Source organism: Prenolepis imparis, unplaced genomic scaffold, assembly GCF_030444845.1.
Source record: "Prenolepis imparis isolate NDT839.2.m4 unplaced genomic scaffold, iyPreImpa1.0 SCAF_9, whole genome shotgun sequence".
NCBI lineage: Eukaryota > Metazoa > Arthropoda > Insecta > Hymenoptera > Formicidae > Prenolepis > Prenolepis imparis.
The window spans coordinates 8,001,363-8,023,193 of NW_028141167.1; the positions used below are offsets into that span (position 1 = coordinate 8,001,363).

The 21,831-nt window shown below is 32.9% G+C and overlaps 3 protein-coding genes across 13 annotated transcripts in view; 1 reads left to right on the plus strand and 2 right to left on the minus strand.

Annotated features, from left to right (window-relative positions):
• The window catches only part of LOC145941027 (uncharacterized), a 35,861-nt gene extending 35,485 nt beyond the window's left edge, over positions 1 to 376 (minus strand). Inside the window, exon 1 of one of the 2 annotated variants that reach the window (XM_083046797.1) lies at positions 11 to 376. In XM_083046797.1, the coding sequence (XP_082902923.1) occupies positions 11 to 48 (38 nt within the window). In that variant the 5' untranslated portion in view covers positions 49 to 376. The remainder of the gene's footprint in view (positions 1 to 10) is intronic. The other variant, XM_083046798.1, reaches the window with a different exon arrangement.
• A 3,793-nt stretch (positions 377 to 4,169) lies between these two features.
• On the minus strand, positions 4,170 to 11,960 carry Tsp74f (Tetraspanin 74F). Of its 8 annotated transcripts, none has more exons than XM_083045596.1 (7): positions 11,841 to 11,960; positions 7,390 to 7,483; positions 7,097 to 7,291; positions 6,681 to 6,851; positions 6,484 to 6,576; positions 5,786 to 5,938; positions 4,170 to 5,367 (listed from the first exon to the last, which is right to left on the minus strand). In XM_083045596.1, exons 2-7 carry the CDS (start codon positions 7,465 to 7,467, stop codon positions 5,320 to 5,322), a joined length of 738 nt encoding a protein of 245 aa, XP_082901722.1. In that variant the 5' UTR covers positions 7,468 to 7,483; positions 11,841 to 11,960; the 3' UTR covers positions 4,170 to 5,319. The 8 variants fall into 8 exon arrangements, with proteins under 8 accessions (XP_082901722.1, XP_082901721.1, XP_082901725.1 ...); XM_083045595.1 differs by lacking the exon at positions 11,841 to 11,960 and adding an exon at positions 11,516 to 11,790; XM_083045599.1 differs by lacking the exon at positions 11,841 to 11,960 and adding an exon at positions 11,377 to 11,487.
• Positions 11,948 to 21,557, plus strand: Tdrd3 (Tudor domain containing 3). 3 transcript variants are annotated; one of them, XM_083045592.1, is made up of 11 exons: positions 11,948 to 12,056; positions 18,136 to 18,220; positions 18,337 to 18,536; positions 18,618 to 18,765; positions 18,911 to 19,144; positions 19,253 to 19,386; positions 19,462 to 19,701; positions 19,802 to 20,447; positions 20,521 to 20,634; positions 20,737 to 20,827; positions 20,968 to 21,557. In XM_083045592.1, the coding sequence occupies exons 1-11, from the start codon at positions 12,049 to 12,051 to the stop codon at positions 21,144 to 21,146; spliced, it is 2,079 nt and encodes a 692-aa protein (XP_082901718.1). In that variant the 5' UTR covers positions 11,948 to 12,048; the 3' UTR covers positions 21,147 to 21,557. The 3 variants fall into 3 exon arrangements, with proteins under 3 accessions (XP_082901718.1, XP_082901716.1, XP_082901717.1); XM_083045590.1 differs by lacking the exon at positions 11,948 to 12,056 and adding an exon at positions 17,597 to 17,974; XM_083045591.1 differs by lacking the exon at positions 11,948 to 12,056 and adding an exon at positions 17,597 to 17,974 and having other exon boundaries at positions 20,971 to 21,557.
• The last annotated feature ends 274 nt before the right edge of the window (positions 21,558 to 21,831 follow it).

The window sequence follows — 21,831 nt, forward strand, 5'->3', positions numbered from 1 at the left end:
TTTCCCATACCGGTGCATGAAGGCGGCAGTTGACATGTTACTATCCATGGGGTGGTTCCATAAATCCCGGCTCGGTCCTGCGAACGCAATCCCCTCGACGACACTCTCGCTTCAGGCTCTGCTCCGTCACTCCGTGTCCTCGATATGGCACCGCGACCTCGCCGCGACCTTAGAGGATCCACGACGAAACGGGAGGATGCGACGTGAACGCGGCTGGCAACAACGACCGGTACAAATAGATTCGACACCTGCCTGTATCCCGATCAAGGCAGGTTGGGACCTTCCGCCGGACTGAAGTCAGAATGCGCACTGGTCGGTTTCCATGGTGGTGGCCCGATGGTGGTGGTCGGTCGACGATGCTGGAAGAGAGAGAGCTGGTGCCGGTGGTGGTGGTTGTTAGGTCGAGGTGGTGGCGGCAATGGTACCCGGTAGATCTCGGAGAAGGTGGGGGATTTTGACAGAACCGTCTGTGCGCCGGCTGCGCACCGCGTTCTCCAGCAGGCGATGGCGCAGACTAGGTCTTAGGGCACTATGCGCATGATGGTGTTGGCCGAGAAACACCCATGGGACGCGATAGGATCAGGACTGGAAATTGTCACGGGGAAACCGGCGTTAAAGTTGCACCGACTTGAACATTTTTTTCATTAAGTAACAATGAGGCTGCCTTTTTAAATTAATCTTGCGCTCCCGATTATTGTGTGTCTTATAAAATAATTATGCTCGTCTTAGATGCACACTCTGCGTTTGTCATTCAAGAATATAAAAATTTATCTAATTGCATTGTTATAAAAAATATATAAAGTGGAAAATTATTAGTGAGTTTAATTCGAGCATGCAGATCCTGTTTAATTTTGTAATCTGCAGAGCTCTTGTTTTTCTTATACAGTGATAGGTATATCTGAAAAATCGATAATTTTCTATACTCGTTTCTCCTTCTGCTTCGCAAGTACAGACGTCGCGTCATACACACAATTTTCATTATTCTACAATAATAATTTCTTCTCGTATTATATACGAGAGAAAGTAATGTATTCGCGGTAGTTGTTTCATATTGCGAAGGCGCGGCTTGGCACTTGGAAGATGCTGCTTCTTAATGCATTGTCGCATTTCAACGTATATTTTTCTACAAACGTTTTATTGTCTCGGCGAAATATTTCTCTCGAACAATAGCAATTTTGTTCTTATGTGGCTTGAAAAATATTGGCACGGACGGTATATAACTCTACTGAAAATTACCATTTTTTACTTTTCGTTTATATAAACTTCCGCAGTTCCATTTCCATCCGGTACAACTGTCGGGCATTCTCGTTGTTGGGCTTCCATTTCATTCTTTATTTTTTATGGTTTTTTTCCTCTTGCCTCCGTCTTTTGTGTTCGCGCAGGATGCATTTTCACACGAGGATCCGAGCTGATATACCGGAGCGCGATTTTCGTCAGTCAACGACGAAATGTAAATATTTGCTAATTCATCGTCACGTTCTATAAACGACAAGTTTTCTTATGTTGCATGAGAATGGCTCCAGATGCAGATTTTTCAGGAACGCATTCTCAAAATACATTATCTAATCAAATAATCTAAATCAAATAATGTCGTCCTATTTTTGTGGATTTTTCGAGAAAAGAAATGAACAATTTGCGCAACAAATAAAAGTTTTGTCGAGAATATAGGTTTGCGCGACTTCCATTGAAGCACTTTGCGCGCGCGATATCGATCGTCCTTTGTCGATGCTTGCCGATAAACGTAGTTACAATTATACGTTAACTCATATAATTGTTCGGTTATACTCGGGCTAATTGCATTTGACCTGTTCGTCGTAGCTCCTCTGTTCAGGCAGCGGAGTAGAATTTAATTTGTGACCAAGTGCCTAGTTGAAGTGACTCGGAGTTCTCGGTTTCACCTGGACGACTCCCCCAGTTCCGGCGCATTCGGATTCAAAGCGCGGGACGAAATCAATACGCAGATATCGCGCATCTCAGCTATTTTCTCCCTTCCCGATCTGCTCCCCTGCTTCCGGTAATAAGTTCCTCGACCGAGTAAAGTTTCGCGGTAAAGTGTACTAAAGAAAAGAAAGAAAGAGAAAGAAGCCATAGAGATATTGGAAAGCGTCGAAAATGAAGGAAATCGAATTTTCTCGCTTTTTAATATCTTTCGACTGAAATAAAAATTGCTGACGTCCAGAAAACATCCTTGAAAGACCTGCAAAGTCTGCACGAATTGCTCTGCCATACGTGATCTCATTAATTTAACATGGGGTTTTATTAAGACATTTAATTTTTTTAAAAATGAAAATGTATTCTATAATTTGTGCGACTATAATATGCTTCAAATTATAATTTTATTGTATATTAATACAAAAATTAAGGTTGAAGGATATCTCGCTTGAATTTCTAAGAGAAAATAAGAGATTGAATTTCTAAGAGAAAATAAGAGATCCGCGCGGCAATGGAAATATTGAACTTATTAAATATTGACAGCGTATAATCCACTCGGCACAAAGTGATCAGGTGAAAGAGCATCTGGACAAAGAAACGAGTGGAAAAAGGCAACCTGGAAGGACGATGCGCTCATCGTGATCGGAGCGCAGAACGAGCGGCATTATTCGCGCAGCGTATATAGCGATTCATTCGTCATTGTCCGGTGTCCCTTTGTAACGTTACACGAGGATGGTTCTCGTGGCATATGGACTCATTCACTGGTGAATTGTTACATGTATGCACGGCACATGGAACTCGTAGTACGTGTACATATACCGCGTTTTCGAGCGATTATTTAGACTCGCCGAGTTCCGAAAGTGCTGTGTACCAGCTGTACAAATGCGATGCAGAGCGCTGCACTAATTAAGGTACGGAAAAATATACAGACCTCCGGTCAAAATCGTGAAAGCTCCGCGAGAAGAAACGTATGCGCGTTTAAAATAACGTAATTTCGACGTGGAAAGTCAGGACCCACTCGTTTATCATTCAACGAGAACGAGGAGAGCGCTCTATGTTTACCTTATTTTCGATCCATCGCAGACGGGTCTGAGCAAACGAAACACGGTGAGGTAGGGTGCCGGGAAAGAACGTGTGTGCTGATAGCTAGGGACAGTAATGGAAAATTGCGTGCGAGCACGCATTCGATGTGACTTCCGCGGGATGGCAGTCAGTCACGCCTCGTCGCGAGGACATGCGTATATAGGGCTGACGCGTGCTGGGCAGAGTGAATAAACGCAAGGGTGGTCTCGATGAGAGTTGATATACTCGCAGACGAAATTACGCATACGAATGAATTCGCGAAACCCGTATGTTTGTATTGACAAAATTGGATTTAACTTTCATTATCGTTTTCGGATGTGTGAAGTTGGCACCCCTATGTTATGCTATCATAGTTCTGTTAAGAGTTCTGAGTTATTTAAAACCATAGGAAGAGTTCTTGATAATTTTTAGAAATAGTTCCGGTCGTTACGATAACGAAAATCAGTTTTAAAAAATAGGGGTGTCAAAACTTCACATTTTTTTACACATCGAGTTCTAATAGTTTTGAGCAGAGTTTTAAGGTTCTTTTAAATAGTTATATAGTTCCTGATTATTTTTTGAAAGAGTTCTGCAATTTTTAGATAAAAAAACATACCTTCAATATCGAAGATATTTCTAAAATATCTTCGATATTGAAAGTATGTTTATTTATCTCTATAAAAATTGCAAAATTCTTTCAAAAAATAATCAGGAACTATGTAACTATTAAACAAAATTGTTTAATAGTTTTATAGTTCCTGATTATTTTTTGAAAGAGTTTTGCAATTTTTATAGAGATAAAAGAAACATACTTTCAATATTGAAGATATTTTTAAAATGTCAAGTTCTGGGAAAAGATGTTAGAGTTCTGAATCGAACTCGTTAAGACAAGAAAAAACATGAAAACCGCATGGCTCTAACTATTATAGTTTCCGAGATATCGATTTTTTAAAATTAATCCATTTTTATGAAACATTTCGAAAATCACATTTCCATCGTTTCCATTTCGGTTAAATCTATATATTCCTTGCTATACATTTTTCTGTACAAGCTATGACTTCACATTTTCACAATAAAAAATCAACTACATTATTATAAGAATATGCGATCAAAAAAGGCGATAGAAAAAAATGGAAGCACTTTTTTCACTTTTTTCAAGTAAATAAGCAAAATATTAGCTTTATAGAAAATACAGACATAAATATACGGATTCTCAGTTCACGTAGTAAAATTCATCTTTTCATAGTGTCACATTTTTATCGTACAGTTTAACTCCGGACGTTCGCAAAACATAATCGAAGCTTTTCGAGGATTAAAATTATTGATTTTCGATATAACATCGAATTTTAAAAAAATTTTTATATATAGTTTTAAATTAAAAAGCCATGTATACGAAATACGAACTAAATCATACGAAGAAAATTTTATATATAATCGATAAACATTGTCGTTTATCTTTCGTGGATTAAATAAATAGCGAGACTAATGAATGGCTATAATATCTTATGCTCGTAAACGAATGTGAAATGTTTACAATTATCTGCCAGGGATAATAATCAATCAGAGGAAGAAGAAATTTATCTCCTTCAGATTCTGATTAGAGATCGAGTTAGAATGAATACGGCTAGGAGTGACAAAAGATCCAATATTAATCAAATTAATGATATAAGATACGCAAACTATATTTATGTATACATTTAATATTATATAGTATTATATTTAATATATTTGTATATATATAATATGCATATAAATATATTTCGTCATTATAACAGAATTGATACATTTTTCGATAATAAGTAAACCATGTAATACATTAGGTCACAATATGACTGCTCGTGTAGGATTTAGACTTTTAGATATAAAACGATCATTGAAAAATTGATTTTTTAGCTTCATTCGATATACATATAAATTGATAATAATTATCGAAAAGCTTATGTAAATGTATAACAAACGGATCGCATTTATACGGCACATATGTAAGGTACATGATGCATTATCATACTAATGATACATGCAACTAAATGAAGACATCTTAAATATATATATAAATTACATCTAAAATGGAAAGAGTAAGAAATATGGTAATCATGAGGTGTGTAACGCTAATTACACGTAACAGAGATTAGCGAAAAAACTGTACAATTAGATCGAGATTCGTTTTTTTGATTATCACGGTATAATCAGGTGCGCTTGTAGCAACGAGTAATTTCGTCGATTGGGAAAATTGCGTAAATCTCCTCAGGATCTTGAAGATTCACCACCTCTCCGTTCCTCTTTACAAGAACGGAGACAGCCTCAAACTATAGATCTGTCCTGCTGTCATTCGATCATTTTGAAGAGCGCGCAGGAGAATATCATTCCAAAGAACTGAAACAAATCGAGAATTTAAACAATCTTATTTGCTATGTAATAAATGAGTAGGTAGAGGGATGTCTGCTTAAACAGAACGTTAACTTACGTACAAAAAATGTTAATTATAAAATGTCTTACAAGCAAAAAAAAAAGAGAGAAGTCTAGTTTCAAAGAATGATTAAACCATTTTTTAAAAAATGATATGTGTGTGTGTTCAACATTTATATTGACAGATATATATCGAATTAAAAAACAAAAAGTTAAATTAAAAAAGTAAGCTTGAGCATTTTTAAAATTAGATCTCGCCTCGGTTGTGAAATGTAAAATTAAGTCCGTCGTAAAGGAAATATCTCTCCTGCTTCGACTTTATAGCACCCAGGCTTCATTTAGATTTAACAAGGGAGTTCCATAAAAATGCAAACTGCATCCTTACCATGAGGCATGCGACTGCGATACCGGCACCACCCAGCACGGCCGCGTGCTGCTGCAAGTAGATTTGCGTTCCATTGATGCAACCCTCCACGTAAGCATTCGAGGGATTTACCGTGTCCGAGCCAGCATTGCAGTGGAATCGCTGCGAATCGGTCTGCGATGAGAAACACGATTCGTCGTCGCTCGCGAGAAAGTAGATCGGAGGAGTGAAAGCGTGAGAGGACAGACCGGAGCAGTCGATTAAGTAATTGCGGCCAAATTGATGATCTTTTCGAGGGGGAAAATCGGGCGGGTCGTGAAGTATCTTAGAGTCGCGATGATATTGCTTAAATCGCGAATAATTATTCGCGTCGATCTATGCTGAATAATCGCTAATCTAAATTGCGGAAACTCGAAAAGTTATCGCCAATCTTACCGAGGAAAGTTTCCTTACGCGCACAAGCACGAGCAAGACTCTCCTCAGAATTATCAACTTTTTGATAGGCCTCGGTGAATATCTCATTATAAACAACGGAAAAAAAAGACGTAATCGTTGCCGTATATGTAAACGTGCTGCTGTGGATATATTATTAGATGCACGCGTCGTGCGTAGCAAATTACCGTCATTATACTTGCGCGGTCGCACAGCTGACTATATAACTATTTCATCATCGATTCGAGCGATGCGACCACGTTGAGAGATAATTGATTTTCTTTTACCTGGCCCGGTTGAATTTCTCGACAGCAGCTCTCCGGCACGTTAAGGCCGACGTTTCCCCAGTCCCTCCAACTGTTAACGCCGCAACAATGGAGCTAAATTTACGAAAGCCGAGAATTGAATTATAGCTTTGCCATTATTAAATTTGACGAATTCACGCGATGTCCATAAAATGATATCGCTCTTTGAAATTACTCACCGTCGATTGCGTGGCGTCCCAGGCATCGCGGATAGATTTACGATGATCGTAAAGTCGCAGCGAACTCTTCATCTCTCTGTCAACTGTGCTTAGCAATTTCTCGCGGAAAACATATCCTAGCACGCCGCCAATAAGCATGGTCACGAATAGCAAAAATACAATTATGAAATACTGAAAGAAAAACATTCATCATTAATAGATATCCTACATCGACAAGTGACGATTTAAGTTTCGAGAATATAAATAAATAAATAATGAGTGATAATGTATAAGTAAAGTAAATTTAAATCAAATTTGCTTAAATAAAGTTTGCTTTGGCAGAAACTTAATTAGTCGCGATGAGATGTAATGCTGGGAGAATTTGAGATATATCAATTATTCCAATGATAATAAACGGCTAAATCCTCGATACTCACTGTCAAGAGCATACATTTGACTTCACACGATGCACCGGCGCATCCAAAGAAAGCGATTAAGGCCACGACGATTCCACCAACTAGTAAAACGTAAACTGAGCCCGTTAACAGATCGTTTCCCACGAGTTCGCTCATCCATGGTACTTTGTCGATTAAGGCCCACACACCTAAACCCGTTACGATAATCCCGCCAATCTGGAATGCAAATTAATAATAAGTTTGAATAAATAGTTATACCTAATTATTATATCTATTATATCTTTGAGGCGAAAGCATATAAGACTAAAACTTACGAAGATGATGAGGTTCGTAAAGAATAAGGAATATTTTACGAAGCGACCACAGCCATCCATTTCCGTGCCGTATCCCATTTTTTCTTATCTTAATCTATTAACAAAGCAATAAACAAAATAATAATAAAATTAACAATAAAATGCAAGAATGTTAAAAAGATAAAACTTCGATATTTTGCAAATTATTGCGGGCGTTTCAATGGCGTTTTAATTAGTGATGTAATTGCTTTAAAATGATCTATATAAAAAAAACATGAGATTTTTAAATATAGGTTTTTAACTCAAAAGAATTTTATACTCTTATTAAAATTAACATAAAATGGAATACAATTTTTCTTTGCCTTGATTCATTATATTATTCTGTTTCCTGACTTCTCACCGCGTTTCTTAAATATAATAATACTAAGTGACTCAAAGGTCACGGAGTAGGATAGATTGTAATTGGCAAAATTTTCATTACAATCACGTACATCACTTTTAATTATGTCACGCGTCTTGGTGACATCAGACTTTGGCCTAGTTTAAAGCCTACCTTGGCCGTCCACTATATCCTATAGCCTTGACCGTATCCATAGGCGTCGAATTTTCTAAACTTTATGGGGATTTAAGAGTTGGGTAAAAGCTCATATTTTCAGCATGTGTGAGATAATATAAAAAAATGTAAAAAGTAAATATTTTAACATATTATATTCGCTAGGAATAAACTTCAAAGATCTTATTAATTATTTAATTGCGAGGACATGTTTTACTTTAATTTACTTAAATTTATTATACATTCAAGAGACTCAATTATGTTAAAATCTAATTTAATCAAGTGCACGTGCTATTCCCGCTGCGTAGTATTTTATTCGCATTAGTTCAGTATAATTATTTATGAGCTAAGAGAGGGGAAAAAAAACAGGTGTTCGTGTGATCAACATGAATTTTCACGGCTCGGAAAAGAATCGGTGACTTCCTGTTTTGAAAATTCTGCGCACACGGCTCAATTGCTCTCTATTGTTTACCGAATACGTAATAAAATCTGCAATATATAGTATCGCTCAATTGTCGTCTATTTATATCGTCAATCGCCGAGTCGACAGGAAGCGTGCGCGATTTTTAGGTGCATCCTATAATGCTCGCCGTAATGTCCCATTTCTGGAGAACGGGTTCACCGTTCACCTGTCGGACATACGCGTTGTTGTACGTGGGTATGTTTAATGGTGCCATACGGTCCTGAGAAGAATGTCTCGGAGTAGCGTGTACGTTGAGCACTATCGCTCTGTATACAATATAGCATACCGCGCCCACATAAGGTTGCATATTTTGTAACGCGTTTTATATCGACCTCGCAGTCATACACTAGCTACAAGCACCGGCTCGAAAAGATATTACGAGACCGAGAGAGAAAGTGGCTTCTCCCTTCACATTAAGTAATCCACGGCCAGAGCGAAGCGTAAAAATGACGCGGCGATGATGCTCGCACTTGCAATCTCGCATCCCGTAAATGATGTCACGCGCGGCCGAGGCTTCCTTCGTTTTATTTTGCGAAACGCTTGAATCACTTCGCCTTCGGTTAATTAAGCTTAATTCGGCGAAGCGACAATTTCTCATTGTCTATAGAGTACGTTAGAAGACTGAAGATCTGTAGAAAAGTCATATTATTAAATTTCGAAGTTATTTTTTTTCAAAACCACTTTGGAATCAAGAAATCAATGAAAGAATTTAAAATAGATAAAAAATGACTCATAATGTATCTTGTAAATAAAACTACGCATTTTTTTAATTGATTTGCAATTTTCCATGTGATTAAAGATTCTGTTAGATTATTGTCTGGAATATTAAAATGATTTATGTTCATCGTATAAATCTCAACAGAGTAGCATTGTTCGAATAAAGACCTCCTGATATCATTAGTTAAAGAGCATCGTAAGCATCCAAGAATGCTGACATATATATATAGTCTGCTTTATTACGCAACTCATCGGATATAACATCGATTTTTTTCAAAACAACACACATGTTACTCATTTGCTTGATGTACATGCGAGAGTGATCTCATTTTACAATTCTCAATTCTGTATACGAGAAATATAGACAGACAGATTGTGTATTTATAAAAATCTTTTTGCTTAGAAGTTTTTCCGGAGTCATTACGTTTCCGGAATCGTTACGTTTAATATTAATTTTCGGGATAATCACGACACTTATTCCGTGCGCGAGAGATTAACATCCGTGTACGTGCGCGTGAACACGTATTTATCCGCGTGATGCGAGCAAATAAGTGAGAAACGTCTCTTTTGCGTACAATAAAAAATTAACATACACAATAAATGCACATATGCAGACAATCTCGTTGGCAATCGTAGATCGTCGAAAGAAAAAATCCGCGACAACAGGAAAAAGAGGGAACTGGAGGAGTGATCCTTCCATGAATCGAAGTTAATCTGGACTCGAGGTCGTCGGGTTTTATTCTTCTTCCAGGTAGTAATACTACTATGATCTTGTCTCCTCACCTTCCCTCCTTTTAACTTCTCGTTCTCGAAACCGTCGTCGAACTGCGCGTTCTTACAACTTCTCACGTGACACTCGCAATCGGAGCACGTTTCAGCCGAGGACGAAGCTGACAACTGAGGCGTCATCGCGTATCGTTGTGTTGTGATTTACACGCGTTCGTCATCGTGAGAATTTATATAGTAATTTTCATAAATACAATAATATTTGTCTTGGTACGAATCGATAATACCGGCCTACAATATTAACAACCGACGCATAGAACGTTGCGTGACATTTCGAAGTCGCGCGGAGAGCGATGATTTCAATTGTCTCTCGCGTAATTATTGTATTTACAACAAAAAAATCACGCGCGAGTAATTTTTCATCGCGTTGGTAATTATTTTGGTAATTATTTCAAGATATTCTTAACACTTCCATATTTAAAATAATGGGCAAGAAAGCCGTAAAATCTGCAAAGTTTGGAACATTAAACAGATGTTGTGTAACTTGTGGTAAATGCAACAATTTTATGACTATTTTATGGCTAAAAGTATTTTTCACGACTTCTCTTAGTAAATATACTTGGACATTAGCGGTTGGAGACATTAATATATATAAATGCATATAAGAAAGGGGGGGTTCTCCAAAATCTGGTTTCACGAAGGGCCCGAGATATCTTATTGATTTTAGTCACATAATATTTGTGACTAATTTATATTTCGATAATATATAACATTTTTGTGTAAAATATTTTTTTTAATAGAAAAAAATGTTCTGTCTCTAAAACAGAAAATTTTAAACATAACTATTGAATATACAATTGAGGTTCATGTGAATAAGATAAAAATGTTTCTTTTCCGTATTGCATAAGTTTAAAACTCTGGAATGATTACTCAATGAGTAAGTCTAATTAACTTAAATTATAGTATTTATCATCGATAATGCAAACTAGCTTCTTGATGTCAAAGTGGTACGCAGTTAATGCGCATTAAATGAAGATTATTTGAATAAGACATAAACACGACGAAACTTTGTGGCAGATTAAATATTATTCACATAAACAGTAGCTTTCTCGTTTATTACATTGAGCTCATTTAAGCATAAATTAAGTTAACACATGAAATAAGAAAGTTTCCGCTGTTATTCCCGCCACTTTACAGATTGATATATTATTCGACGAACGTGGGCGTATGTTAATCCTCGTATTATTTCGTCAATGAATTAGATGATCTCTAATTACACTTCCTTTCTTGAGTCACACTTTAGAACAACATTATAACAAAACTGCCGGTCCTCGTTGAATTAAACGAGAAGCTTTCTTTTGAGAAATTGCAATAAGTCAATTTGTTGTGCATACGTTAGTAATTTTATTTGCATCAATATCTGACTTTGGATATCAAAAATTCACAGAACACAAAATTCTGCAAAAAGTAGAAATTTCAGTTAGAAATTTCTACTTTTTGCAGGATAAAAATCGGCCGACAACACGAAACACAGATGAGTAATTAATACATATCGAACGACGTGGAAGCTGACGGATGAATCACTGCGACGCAGCTTCCTGCGTCACTAGATTGAGTCGTTTAATCGAGATGAAACTTTGAAATAAATACCGTTTTCATGAGAGAATCGCGACTGAATGTTCTCTTACCGACGCCGATCGATTGCTCAACAATCTTTTACTCACGTTGATCCCCGGCCGGCTTCCTTTCTCCAGCCAGCTGCGGTCGCGAAAAAGCAAACAATTCCTTTCTCCCGCTTGTGGAAACCCTCCCCCGCTTCGAAACGAAAATGCCGAAACAAATTAGTTATTTCGTGTCGGAAAAAAATTAATCGAATTTTACGATATTGATCGAACGTTTCGTTTTCGATGATATATAATTCGAACCGAGGCGCCGAGTTGGACACGCGCGATTACAGGCCAAGCCGAAGTGAAACTGAAATGGTTAGACCGAGTGAACTTCTGCCTCGCTTACTCTCTCTTTCCGTCTCTGTCCTTCTGTTTCCCTCTCTCTTTCTCTTTCTCTTCTACTCTCATACTAGAGTCTCCCTCAACGAGTTATCGCTTACTATACGTTGCGTGCACGCTACCATCGTGGTACTAACTATAGTGCGAGCTATTGTGTACAAGGAAAATCGTGCGATGGGAGCCAACCAAAGTGGGGACCACGTTGGCGCAGGTATATGCACAGGTAAGACATGTTGAGATACACGAGAGATCACTTCTCAGAATTCCATTTTCGAGCAAGAATGTAGATGTGATGATCAAACCATCCGTTATCTACAGAGAAGGCGATCTGTTGATTTAACGTTACCTTGATAATTGTCACTGAGATATCGATTACATTCCTCGCTGAAAGGAATGCAGTGTTCCTTTCGTTACTTTTCTCACGAGGAGTTCTTAATCCGGCAAGTGCTGCTCGAGGAAAAGAATTTGCGGGAGAGGATCTGCAGTATTTCCTATTTATTTAATAATTCTTACATAAAAAACAAAACTATTTTTAAAAATTAAATCATACATAATTCTCTCTCTCTCTCTCTCTCTCTCTCTCTCTCTCTCTCTCTCTCTCTCTCTCTCTCTCTCTCTCTCTCTCTCTCTCTCTCTCTCTCTATGTTTATATATATGTATAATTATTTATCACTCTAATACTATATAAGAGAATTCTGATGAATAAATTAAATCTGATGTAAATTATTTTGTTGAATTCAGAATCTGCTATTTTTCATTTTTCTCTAATTGTTAATTTCTGTCCGTGTTTCTCTATATTTTCAAAGGGCTCGTAATTACTATAGAATTTCAGGAAGTTAGTTCTATCAATTATCAATGATGTATAATGTAAAACGCAATATGGGTGGGTCGTGATCATTTTTAGCGCGCATATATCACATGCCTTTGTCATCTCCAAAGTTAGAGTTCGTATTCGATAGCGGTAATTTCAGCGTTTGTACAACGACTGCTCCACCCAAGTAATAATCGTTGGTTTTAATTGAAGTAATCTTGATCCAGGCGAAGGGTTTTGATCAAAAGCCATTACTATGATTCTGTAATGATTCTGTACACTCGCCAATATGTATACATATAATGTTAAGTTAAATTATTTTGACATATATTATACGTATTTGATACATGACAAAAGAATAATAAATTTTTAATCACAAATTAGATGTCATTTCTATATTACGAAATATATAAAATCACAATCAGCTGATTTCTGTCAAGAAATATTAATAAATCGTTACTTTGCTAATTAAATTTTAAAATAACAATATGTTAAAAATATTAAAATAGTAATATATTGTAAATGATATGTTATAATACTTCATTTTCGATTGATATTTTTTGACAGGAATCAGCTGATAACGTTCAAAAATAATAAATAAATTTTAAATATTATAACATGTTATTTCAAACATATTATTATTTTAATTTTTATAACATCTTATCCCTTTCTAAAAAAAGGCATGTTATTGATATTGTTGTCGCTTTTCTGCGATACTAATTGGCTGTCTCGATTCGCGTTGTGCATTATATTCATAGCATCGAGCAGCTGTCATCGCGAGAGTTAGCAGTGTATTTGACAGTTTGTCCAAAATAAAATAAAATAAAATAAAAAGTATTATAATATATTATATTACTTAAAATATATTATTATTTTAATTATAATAATATATTGTAAATAAAATAATATGCTATAACTGTCAAAAATATAAATCGAATTTAAAATATTAAAACATATTATTATTTTATTTTATTTTATTTTGGACAAACTGTCAAACTGCTAACCCTCGCAATGACAGCCTCGATGCTATGAATATAATTTATAATGCAAATTGAGGCAGCTAATCAACATCGCAAAAAAGAGGCAACTTTTAGCAGCGAATACAGAATTATGCGCGATTCCATTTTAAAATCAATGGACTATTTTATTCTCAATTTAGCGTCAATATCTCATAAATTATTAATTTAACGCTGCTATATCTTTTCGCGTATATATTACAGATTGTTTCGAAATACAACGTGCACAGAGATGAAAATAAAGTTGAAAAAAAATCTATTTTCCGAAAAATTCGGGAATTGTTTGACGTCTCTTCTTTCAGCGACAAGAAGAATTTTCGCAAAAAAAAAAAAAAACACTCGATCCATTAGCTTAAAATTAAAATTTCACAGTACAGATTATATATATATATATATACTTGCGAGAATTGACTTGACATGCCTTTTTTAAAAAAGGCCTAGAACAACACAAGCTCGCGCTACGCGCGCACTATTCCTCAATTTTATTTATGTTAAAAAGAATTATACAGAAATCAGCTGATAACTGTCAAAAAATATTAATCGAGTTTAAAGTACTATAACATTTTATTTAAAACATATTTTTATTATAATTTTCATAACATAATATTATTTTAAAACTTATTTAGCAAATTAACGCTTTAATCAGCTGATGTATGTCAAACATATTAATAAAGCGTAAATTGGCTAATTAAATTTTAAAATAATAATAAATTATAAAAATTAAAATAGTAATATGTTGAAAATAATATATTATAATGCTTTATCTACGATTAATATTGTTTGACAGTTATCAGCTGATTTCTGCGTCAAAAAATATTAATCGCGGACAAACTATACATATATTATAACTATATATTATAACATATTATTTTATTTACAACATATTATAATTATAATAATATATTTTAAGTAATATAATATGTTATAATACTTTATCCGCAATTAATATTTTTGACAGAAATCAGCTGATTAAAACGTTAATTTGTTAATTAATTTTTAAAATAAGAATATGTAATAAAATTTATAAAATAATATGTTTTAAATAAAATGTTATAGTACTTTTAACTCGATTAAAATTTTTTGACATTTATCAGCTGATATCTGTCAAAAAATATTATTCGAGTTTAAAGTATTATAACATATTATTTATAACATTATTATTTTAATTTTTATAGCATATTTTTATTTGGGCAAGAATATATGTATTTAGATTAAAAAATTAACTCCACCTCGATTATTTAAATATCTCATATTACCTATATATGTCATATTTAAAAAATTATATTATTAAAGCAAATGAGCTGGGATTATTCCAATCGTTTCAATAATCATAAATGTACATACATATTCATATATATGCATAAACATAAATGTACATACATATTCATATATATGCATAAACATAAATGTACATACATATTCATATATATGCATAAACATAAATGTACATACATATTCATATATATGCATAAACATAAATGTACATACATATTCATATATATGCATAATCATAAATGTACATACATATTCATATATATGCATAATCATAAATGTACATACATATTCATATATATGCATAAACATAAATGTACATACATATTCATATATATGCATAAACATAAATGTACATACATATTCATATATATGCATAAACATAAATGTACATACATATTCATATATATGCATAAACATAAATGTACATACATATTCATATATATGCATAAACATAAATGTACATACATATTCATATATATGCATAAACATAAATGTACATACATATTCATATATATGCATAAACATAAATGTACATACATATTCATATATATGCATAAACATAAATGTACATACATATTCATATATATGCATAAACATAAATGTACATACATATTCATATATATGCATAAACATAAATGTACATACATATTCATATATATGCATAATCATAAATGTACATACATATTCATATATATGCATAATCATAAATGTACATACATATTCATATATATGCATAATCATAAATGTACATACATATTCATATATATGCATAATCATAAATGTACATACATATTCATATATATGCATAATCATAAATGTACATACATATTCATATATATGCATAATCATAAATGTACATACATATTCATATATATGCATAATCATAAATGTACATACATATTCATATATATGCATAAACATAAATGTACATACATATTCATATATATGCATAATCATAAATGTACATACATATTCATATATATGCATAATCATAAATGTACATACATATTCATATATATGCATAATCATAAATGTACATACATATTCATATATATGCATAATCATAAATGTACATACATATTCATATATATGCATAATCATAAATGTACATACATATTCATATATATGCATAATCATAAATGTACATACATATTCATATATATGCATAATCATAAATGTACATACATATTCATATATATGCATAAACATAAATGTACATACATATTCATATATATGCATAATCATAAATGTACATACATATTCATATATATGCATAATCATAAATGTACATACATATTCATATATATGCATAAACATAAATGTACATACATATTCATATATGTGCATAAACATAGTTTTAACAACTTATTTGGGCAAGAATATATGTATTTGGATTAAAAAATTAACTCCAGCTCGATTATTTAAATATCTCATATTACCTATATGTGTCATATTTAAAAAATTATATTATTAAAGCAAATGAGCTGGGATTATTTCTTACTAAACTGCATAGTAAAATTAATCAAACATATTTAATATTTTATTGTAATAGATATTATTATTGTGATAAATATTAATCAGAGAAATTCTCATAAAATTCTTTCCATATCATATTGTCCCACGATTACCATGATTTTCAGGGTAAATTTTAAGATAAAATCCTCTGTGTTTATTACTTACAAAATATTATAATTTTAATTATAATAATATGTTGTAGATATGTAAATAATATTATACGAGTATGTTATAATATATTCTTTTAATATAATCTTATTTGTCCGCGATTAATATTTTTTGAAAAAAGCAGCTCATAACTGTCAAAAATATTAATCCAATTTAAAATATTAAAACATATATTATTATTTAATTTAATTTAATTTTGGATAAACTGTCAAACTGCTGATCCTCGCGATGATTGTCAACAATAATTGCGGGAATCGATTTAACATGTTTTTTTTTAGAAAAGGACTAGAACAACACAAGCGCGCGTTATTCTTCAATTTTATGTTAAAAAGAATGATACAGAAATCAGCTGATATAACTGTCAAAAAATATTAATCGAGTTTAAAAAGTACTATAACATTTTATTTATAACATATCATTATTTTACTTTTTATGTCATAATATTATTTTAAAATTTAATTAACGCTTTATTAGTATTTTTTGACAGAAATCAGCTGATTAAAGCGTTAATTTGTTTGCTAATTAAATTTAAAAATAAGAATGTGTTATAAAAATTAAAATAATATGTTTGAAATAAAATGTTATAGTACTTTAAACTCGATTAATATTTTTTCACAGAAATCAGTTAATAACTGTCAAAAGATATTAATCGAGTTTAAACATACTATAACATTTTATTTAAAACATTATTTTATAATTTTTATTACATACTATTATTTTAAAATTTAATTAACAAATTAACGCTTTAGTCAGCTGATTTCTGTCAAAAAATATTAATCAAGTTTAAACAAACTTTATATAAAAATATCATTTTTTTATATAAAATCGAAGAATGGCGCGCGCGTAGCGCGCGCTTATGTTGTTCTATAAATAAATTATTTTTCACAAAGGAATTCTCTTTGAATTCTCGCGATTCAAATATCGATATATATATATATATCGATAGTTATCGAGATGTCTATCGAGTTCTAATCGGGCATGCTGTTCCTAGTATGCAAGATGGAGACGACTGTGTTTTCAGATTGAATAGGTGCGGTTTCTTCGCGGTATAATAGTTGTATCAGCTGTTTTGTGTGATAGGCCGCGCCTATAAACGCCTTGACAGAATCGAGATATTGACGGCCGAGTCGCCGTCAAGACGACCACGCTGTGATTAATCGCAGTTTAACGTAATTGTCAGCTGTTAAATGTTTTTGTTACGTGCAAGCGCATACAGAACGTGCTGTTCAAAGTCACGAATAGCATAGTAATAACGCTTTACGAAAGCCGTGCGTCAATTCAATGAGACGCGACAAATTTTTATTCAACAAAGAGAAAGTTCGGTATAGACATGGAGAATCTAGAAGCGTTAGGATGGTGAGTAAAGATGATAAGGCACCCCACTTGCTGACTCTATGCTAACGGAAAAGATGTATTCTCTTCCTTTCGAAGATTTTTTAATAATTCACGATTGCCTGAATTACGATTAATTAATATTTTTAATTATTTAGCTCATGTTAATTTCTCTTTGTTATCAGGTACCTGTCTGATCATGGTTATAATGTGGCAACTGACTCGGGTAGCATAGTTGACACGCAGAGGATAATAAAACGATTGTTAGATGTATGTATTATACGGTTCTATTTTTACACAGAAATTAAATTTCAGAATCTTGTAAACTTTAGAATGATGTAAATTATTTTGAAGATATATATGTGAAGTAAAAAAATTATTTATAGCTTGACTTAAGAGAGATCGGTAGTGGAAGTGGAGATATCAATCAGGGCAATATTGTGTTACAAATACAAAAAATACGTAATATCTCTACACCCAAGGGAAATGAAGAATCAAAAGCTGTTCCACGAATGTTAAAATTGTCGTTGACAGATGGCAAAAATAATTTTCAAGCTTTAGAAATTGAACATATATCAGCTTTAAAGTAAGTATATACAATTTTGCACTACCTTTCATATATTATTATTTTGTACAATTATTTCTTATCTATTTTATATGTTATTAGTTTAAATACACCACCTGGTACGAAGATATTGATAAAATCAGGAACCTTACCTGTGTCACATGGACTTCTTTTATTGAGCCCATCACAAATAGTTCATATACTTGGGGGAAAAGTAGCCAATTTAGTGGAAAAATGGGAATTAAATAAGGTAAATTACACTTTATTTAATAAATATGCAAAAATATAGATTTAAAATTTATAATAGATTTTATTTTGATTTTATACCGATTAATTTAATAATAATTTATTTATATAATAGATACAAGAAGTATACACAACTGCTTTTGTTATAGAGATTAGCTTCACATACTCGTGTAAGATCGGCTGAAGAAGGTGGACCACCACCATGGATACCATTTGGTAAAAAGATTTTAAAGGTTTCAGAGCAAGATAAGAATTTTAAAGCACTGGTAGAAAAAGAAAAAACTAACAAAGAGAATACGGAGTTTGAGACCCAGCGTAAAGATGCAATAGCAGAAGCTGCCAAACAAGGCAGTAAGAAAGTGTTTGGTGGTGGAAATAAGCAGGTTCGATTTGTTTTTATATTTTTCTAGTAAATTTGTGAATTAATAATATATCTAAAATATTTAAAAAATCTAAAAATATCTAAAAAAATGATTTATTTTTTCTTATAGCTATTAGATCATAGTGTACAGAAAATCGTAGATCGAGGATTTACTATAGAGCAAGCAGAATACGCTTTAAGAATTAACAGAAATAATGTAGATAGAGCTCTTAAAAGCTTACAAAAAACCGATAGTAAACATAAGTAAGTATTAATTTTTGTTTTCTTCACTCATTTGTTATTCAATTATTATCAAATTATACGTTTATATTGCAATAGCGTTAAGGAATCTCGAGAACCACGAGAGCCACGAGGCAAGCGTGACAAAAAAACTGAAGAGAATAAACCTAGCAGTGGAAAAATATCTTTATTCGATTTTCTCGAAGATAAACTACCTGTGCAACCTGAAAGCGTCGAAACAATTAATTTGTCACAAAACAACTATGTACAGAATAATGAAAATAATCAAGATCGTCTTGATTCAAGAGGCAGTGACGCACAAAGTGGAAGAGGTGGACGGTATGTAACTAATAAGATGGAATTACAGCATTTAATGAAAGTTAATTATAACGAAAGTTAATTGATTGTTTTAATATCGATTTTTTTTTCTTTTTAATAGAACTCAGAAAAGTGGCCGCGGATATCAACCTCCTCCACGACATTTGGAGGAACATAAAAATAGCAAACGAACAAGTAATAGCAATTCTTCTATGTATCTGCAATATAACGGTGCCACTCATGCACAGCAAAACAAACCACCAAGGTTTCAACGTAATCAAGATTTTCAATATCAGTATCAATATGATGGAGGCAAAGAAGCGTATCAGAAATCTCAGCCAAATGATTATAGAAATATGTTTGCTCAGTCACGCACAAGTACAAGTGTAAATGCCAATGATAGTGGTAACGAGAGCTATAACAAAAGTCAGGCTGAGCTACAAGCGAAGAATCTCAGTAGTAATAAAAACTACAATTACTTTGATCCTGAGGCCAGAAATAGGCATTCGTATGATGCTTCTCATGGTAGACAAAATCGAGGGCAACAAAGTGGAACCTCAAAAGTAGGTTACACGTCTAATACAACTGAACAGAATTTTAAGAATCAACTTAGATATCAATCGAATAATAATGTTGGGAACAGAATGTCTGTAAATCCTAATTTTCAAAGAAGCGAAAGCAATTATAATCATAATGTTTCCATCAACAATGCATGGGTGTGGCGAGTAGGTGACAAGTGTATGGCCAAATATTGGGAAGATAATAGGGTATGTATTATTTTTCTTTACATGTTTTGTATTAAGGATATGAGATATTTAATTTTTCTGTTAAAATTTATAGTATTACAATGCTGAAGTCACTGGCGTTTCCGAAAGGACCTGTGTAGTGCAATTCAAGGGATTTGAGAACTATGAGGAGGTGCTTCAAGTGGATTGTATACCAATAACAGATGATGTATGTAAAATTGCATAATATAAAGTTATATAATAAGTAGAGATAACAGTATTGATATATATTTATATAATAATATTCTTTATATTTAATTGTTCACAATAGTATCAAGATCACGTTTCGGATATAAGACGGCAAGATCAACGTTTTAACAATCGGCAGCCACGTTACGATCAAAGTCACAATCACATAAATGGTGAGTGATAAATCATTTGTTTTTAAATATTAAACTTTAAATTCTTATAGTGTAAGTTGTGTTCTGTATATTTATATAAGATATTAAGTATCGCGCACACAAGCGCGAAAGAGATGTAATTTATTTAAAAATTGCGACAGCAGCACCTATGGAATTTCGACGAGGCGGAAACGGTGCCGTTGGTGGGAATAAGGGGTACAATAAAAAACGGAATCAACAACGGAGTACACAACCCATTTATCAACCGCCAGCGCAAAGAGGCCACCCTTCAATGCCAATTAATAGTCAAAATAATACTCAACATAATTCTTTCCTTTAATATAACTCTAGTCTTACACATCTTTAGTAAAAGAAATATTCAGTTCTTACTAAATATTGAGGCAGTTGCATTTGCTACTGAAAGTTAATTTAACTGGTTGCCACAAACTAAACTGGACGGTTTATCGTAAATGTTACTAGGCGTGAGTAATGTATGCAATATTTGATTTTCACTCGAGTAAAATTAAATATGGGATAACTACTTAATATTGAACAAGTTGATGTTTCACATCGTAAACGAAAGGAAAGAATCACGAAACTTCTACTGTAAAAAAAGTCGACTGTGTTCTTGAAATATTATTTATATTATATGAGATACTATTTGTATTGTAGGAAAATTAATTTTTATTACTGCAGAACAGGGCAATGTCTGTATCTCGTCCATTTTAGCCGTAATACAATTGTAATGAAATTTCGTCCGTTTTGTTTTTACCCTCGAAAAGTCGTCAAAATTATTAAGAGAATATATTTTTATAATATATTTGCATATTCAAATTAAAATTTCGATTTAAATTTTATATTGTCTAAGAAAATATAATCCGAAAGAGATCAATTAAGTTGTAAATTCAGTTTTTATGAGAATATTAGAAGAAAAACATTTAAAAAATTTAATACAATTTTAACTTTAAGTAGCACAAATGTCAAAATTCAATTTTTTTGTACATTTATATATTAATTTCTGTCAC

Excerpts from the sequence above, each read along its gene's own strand:
- Tsp74f (XM_083045596.1), bottom strand. The coding sequence starts at position 7,467 with ATGGGATACGGCACGGAAATGGATGGCTGTGGTCGCTTCGTAAAATAT. Across the intron at positions 7,292-7,389 it reads TTACGAACCTCATCATCTTC|ATTGGCGGGATTATCGTAAC; the intron begins GTAAGTTTTAGT and ends TTTGCATTCCAG. Across the intron at positions 5,368-5,785 it reads TCGCAGTCGCATGCCTCATG|TTCTTTGGAATGATATTCTC; the intron begins GTAAGGATGCAG and ends GATTTGTTTCAG.
- Tdrd3 (XM_083045590.1), top strand. The coding sequence starts at position 17,949 with ATGGAGAATCTAGAAGCGTTAGGATG. Across the intron at positions 18,221-18,336 it reads TAATAAAACGATTGTTAGAT|CTTGACTTAAGAGAGATCGG; the intron begins GTATGTATTATA and ends AATTATTTATAG. Across the intron at positions 19,145-19,252 it reads TTGGTGGTGGAAATAAGCAG|CTATTAGATCATAGTGTACA; the intron begins GTTCGATTTGTT and ends TTTTTCTTATAG.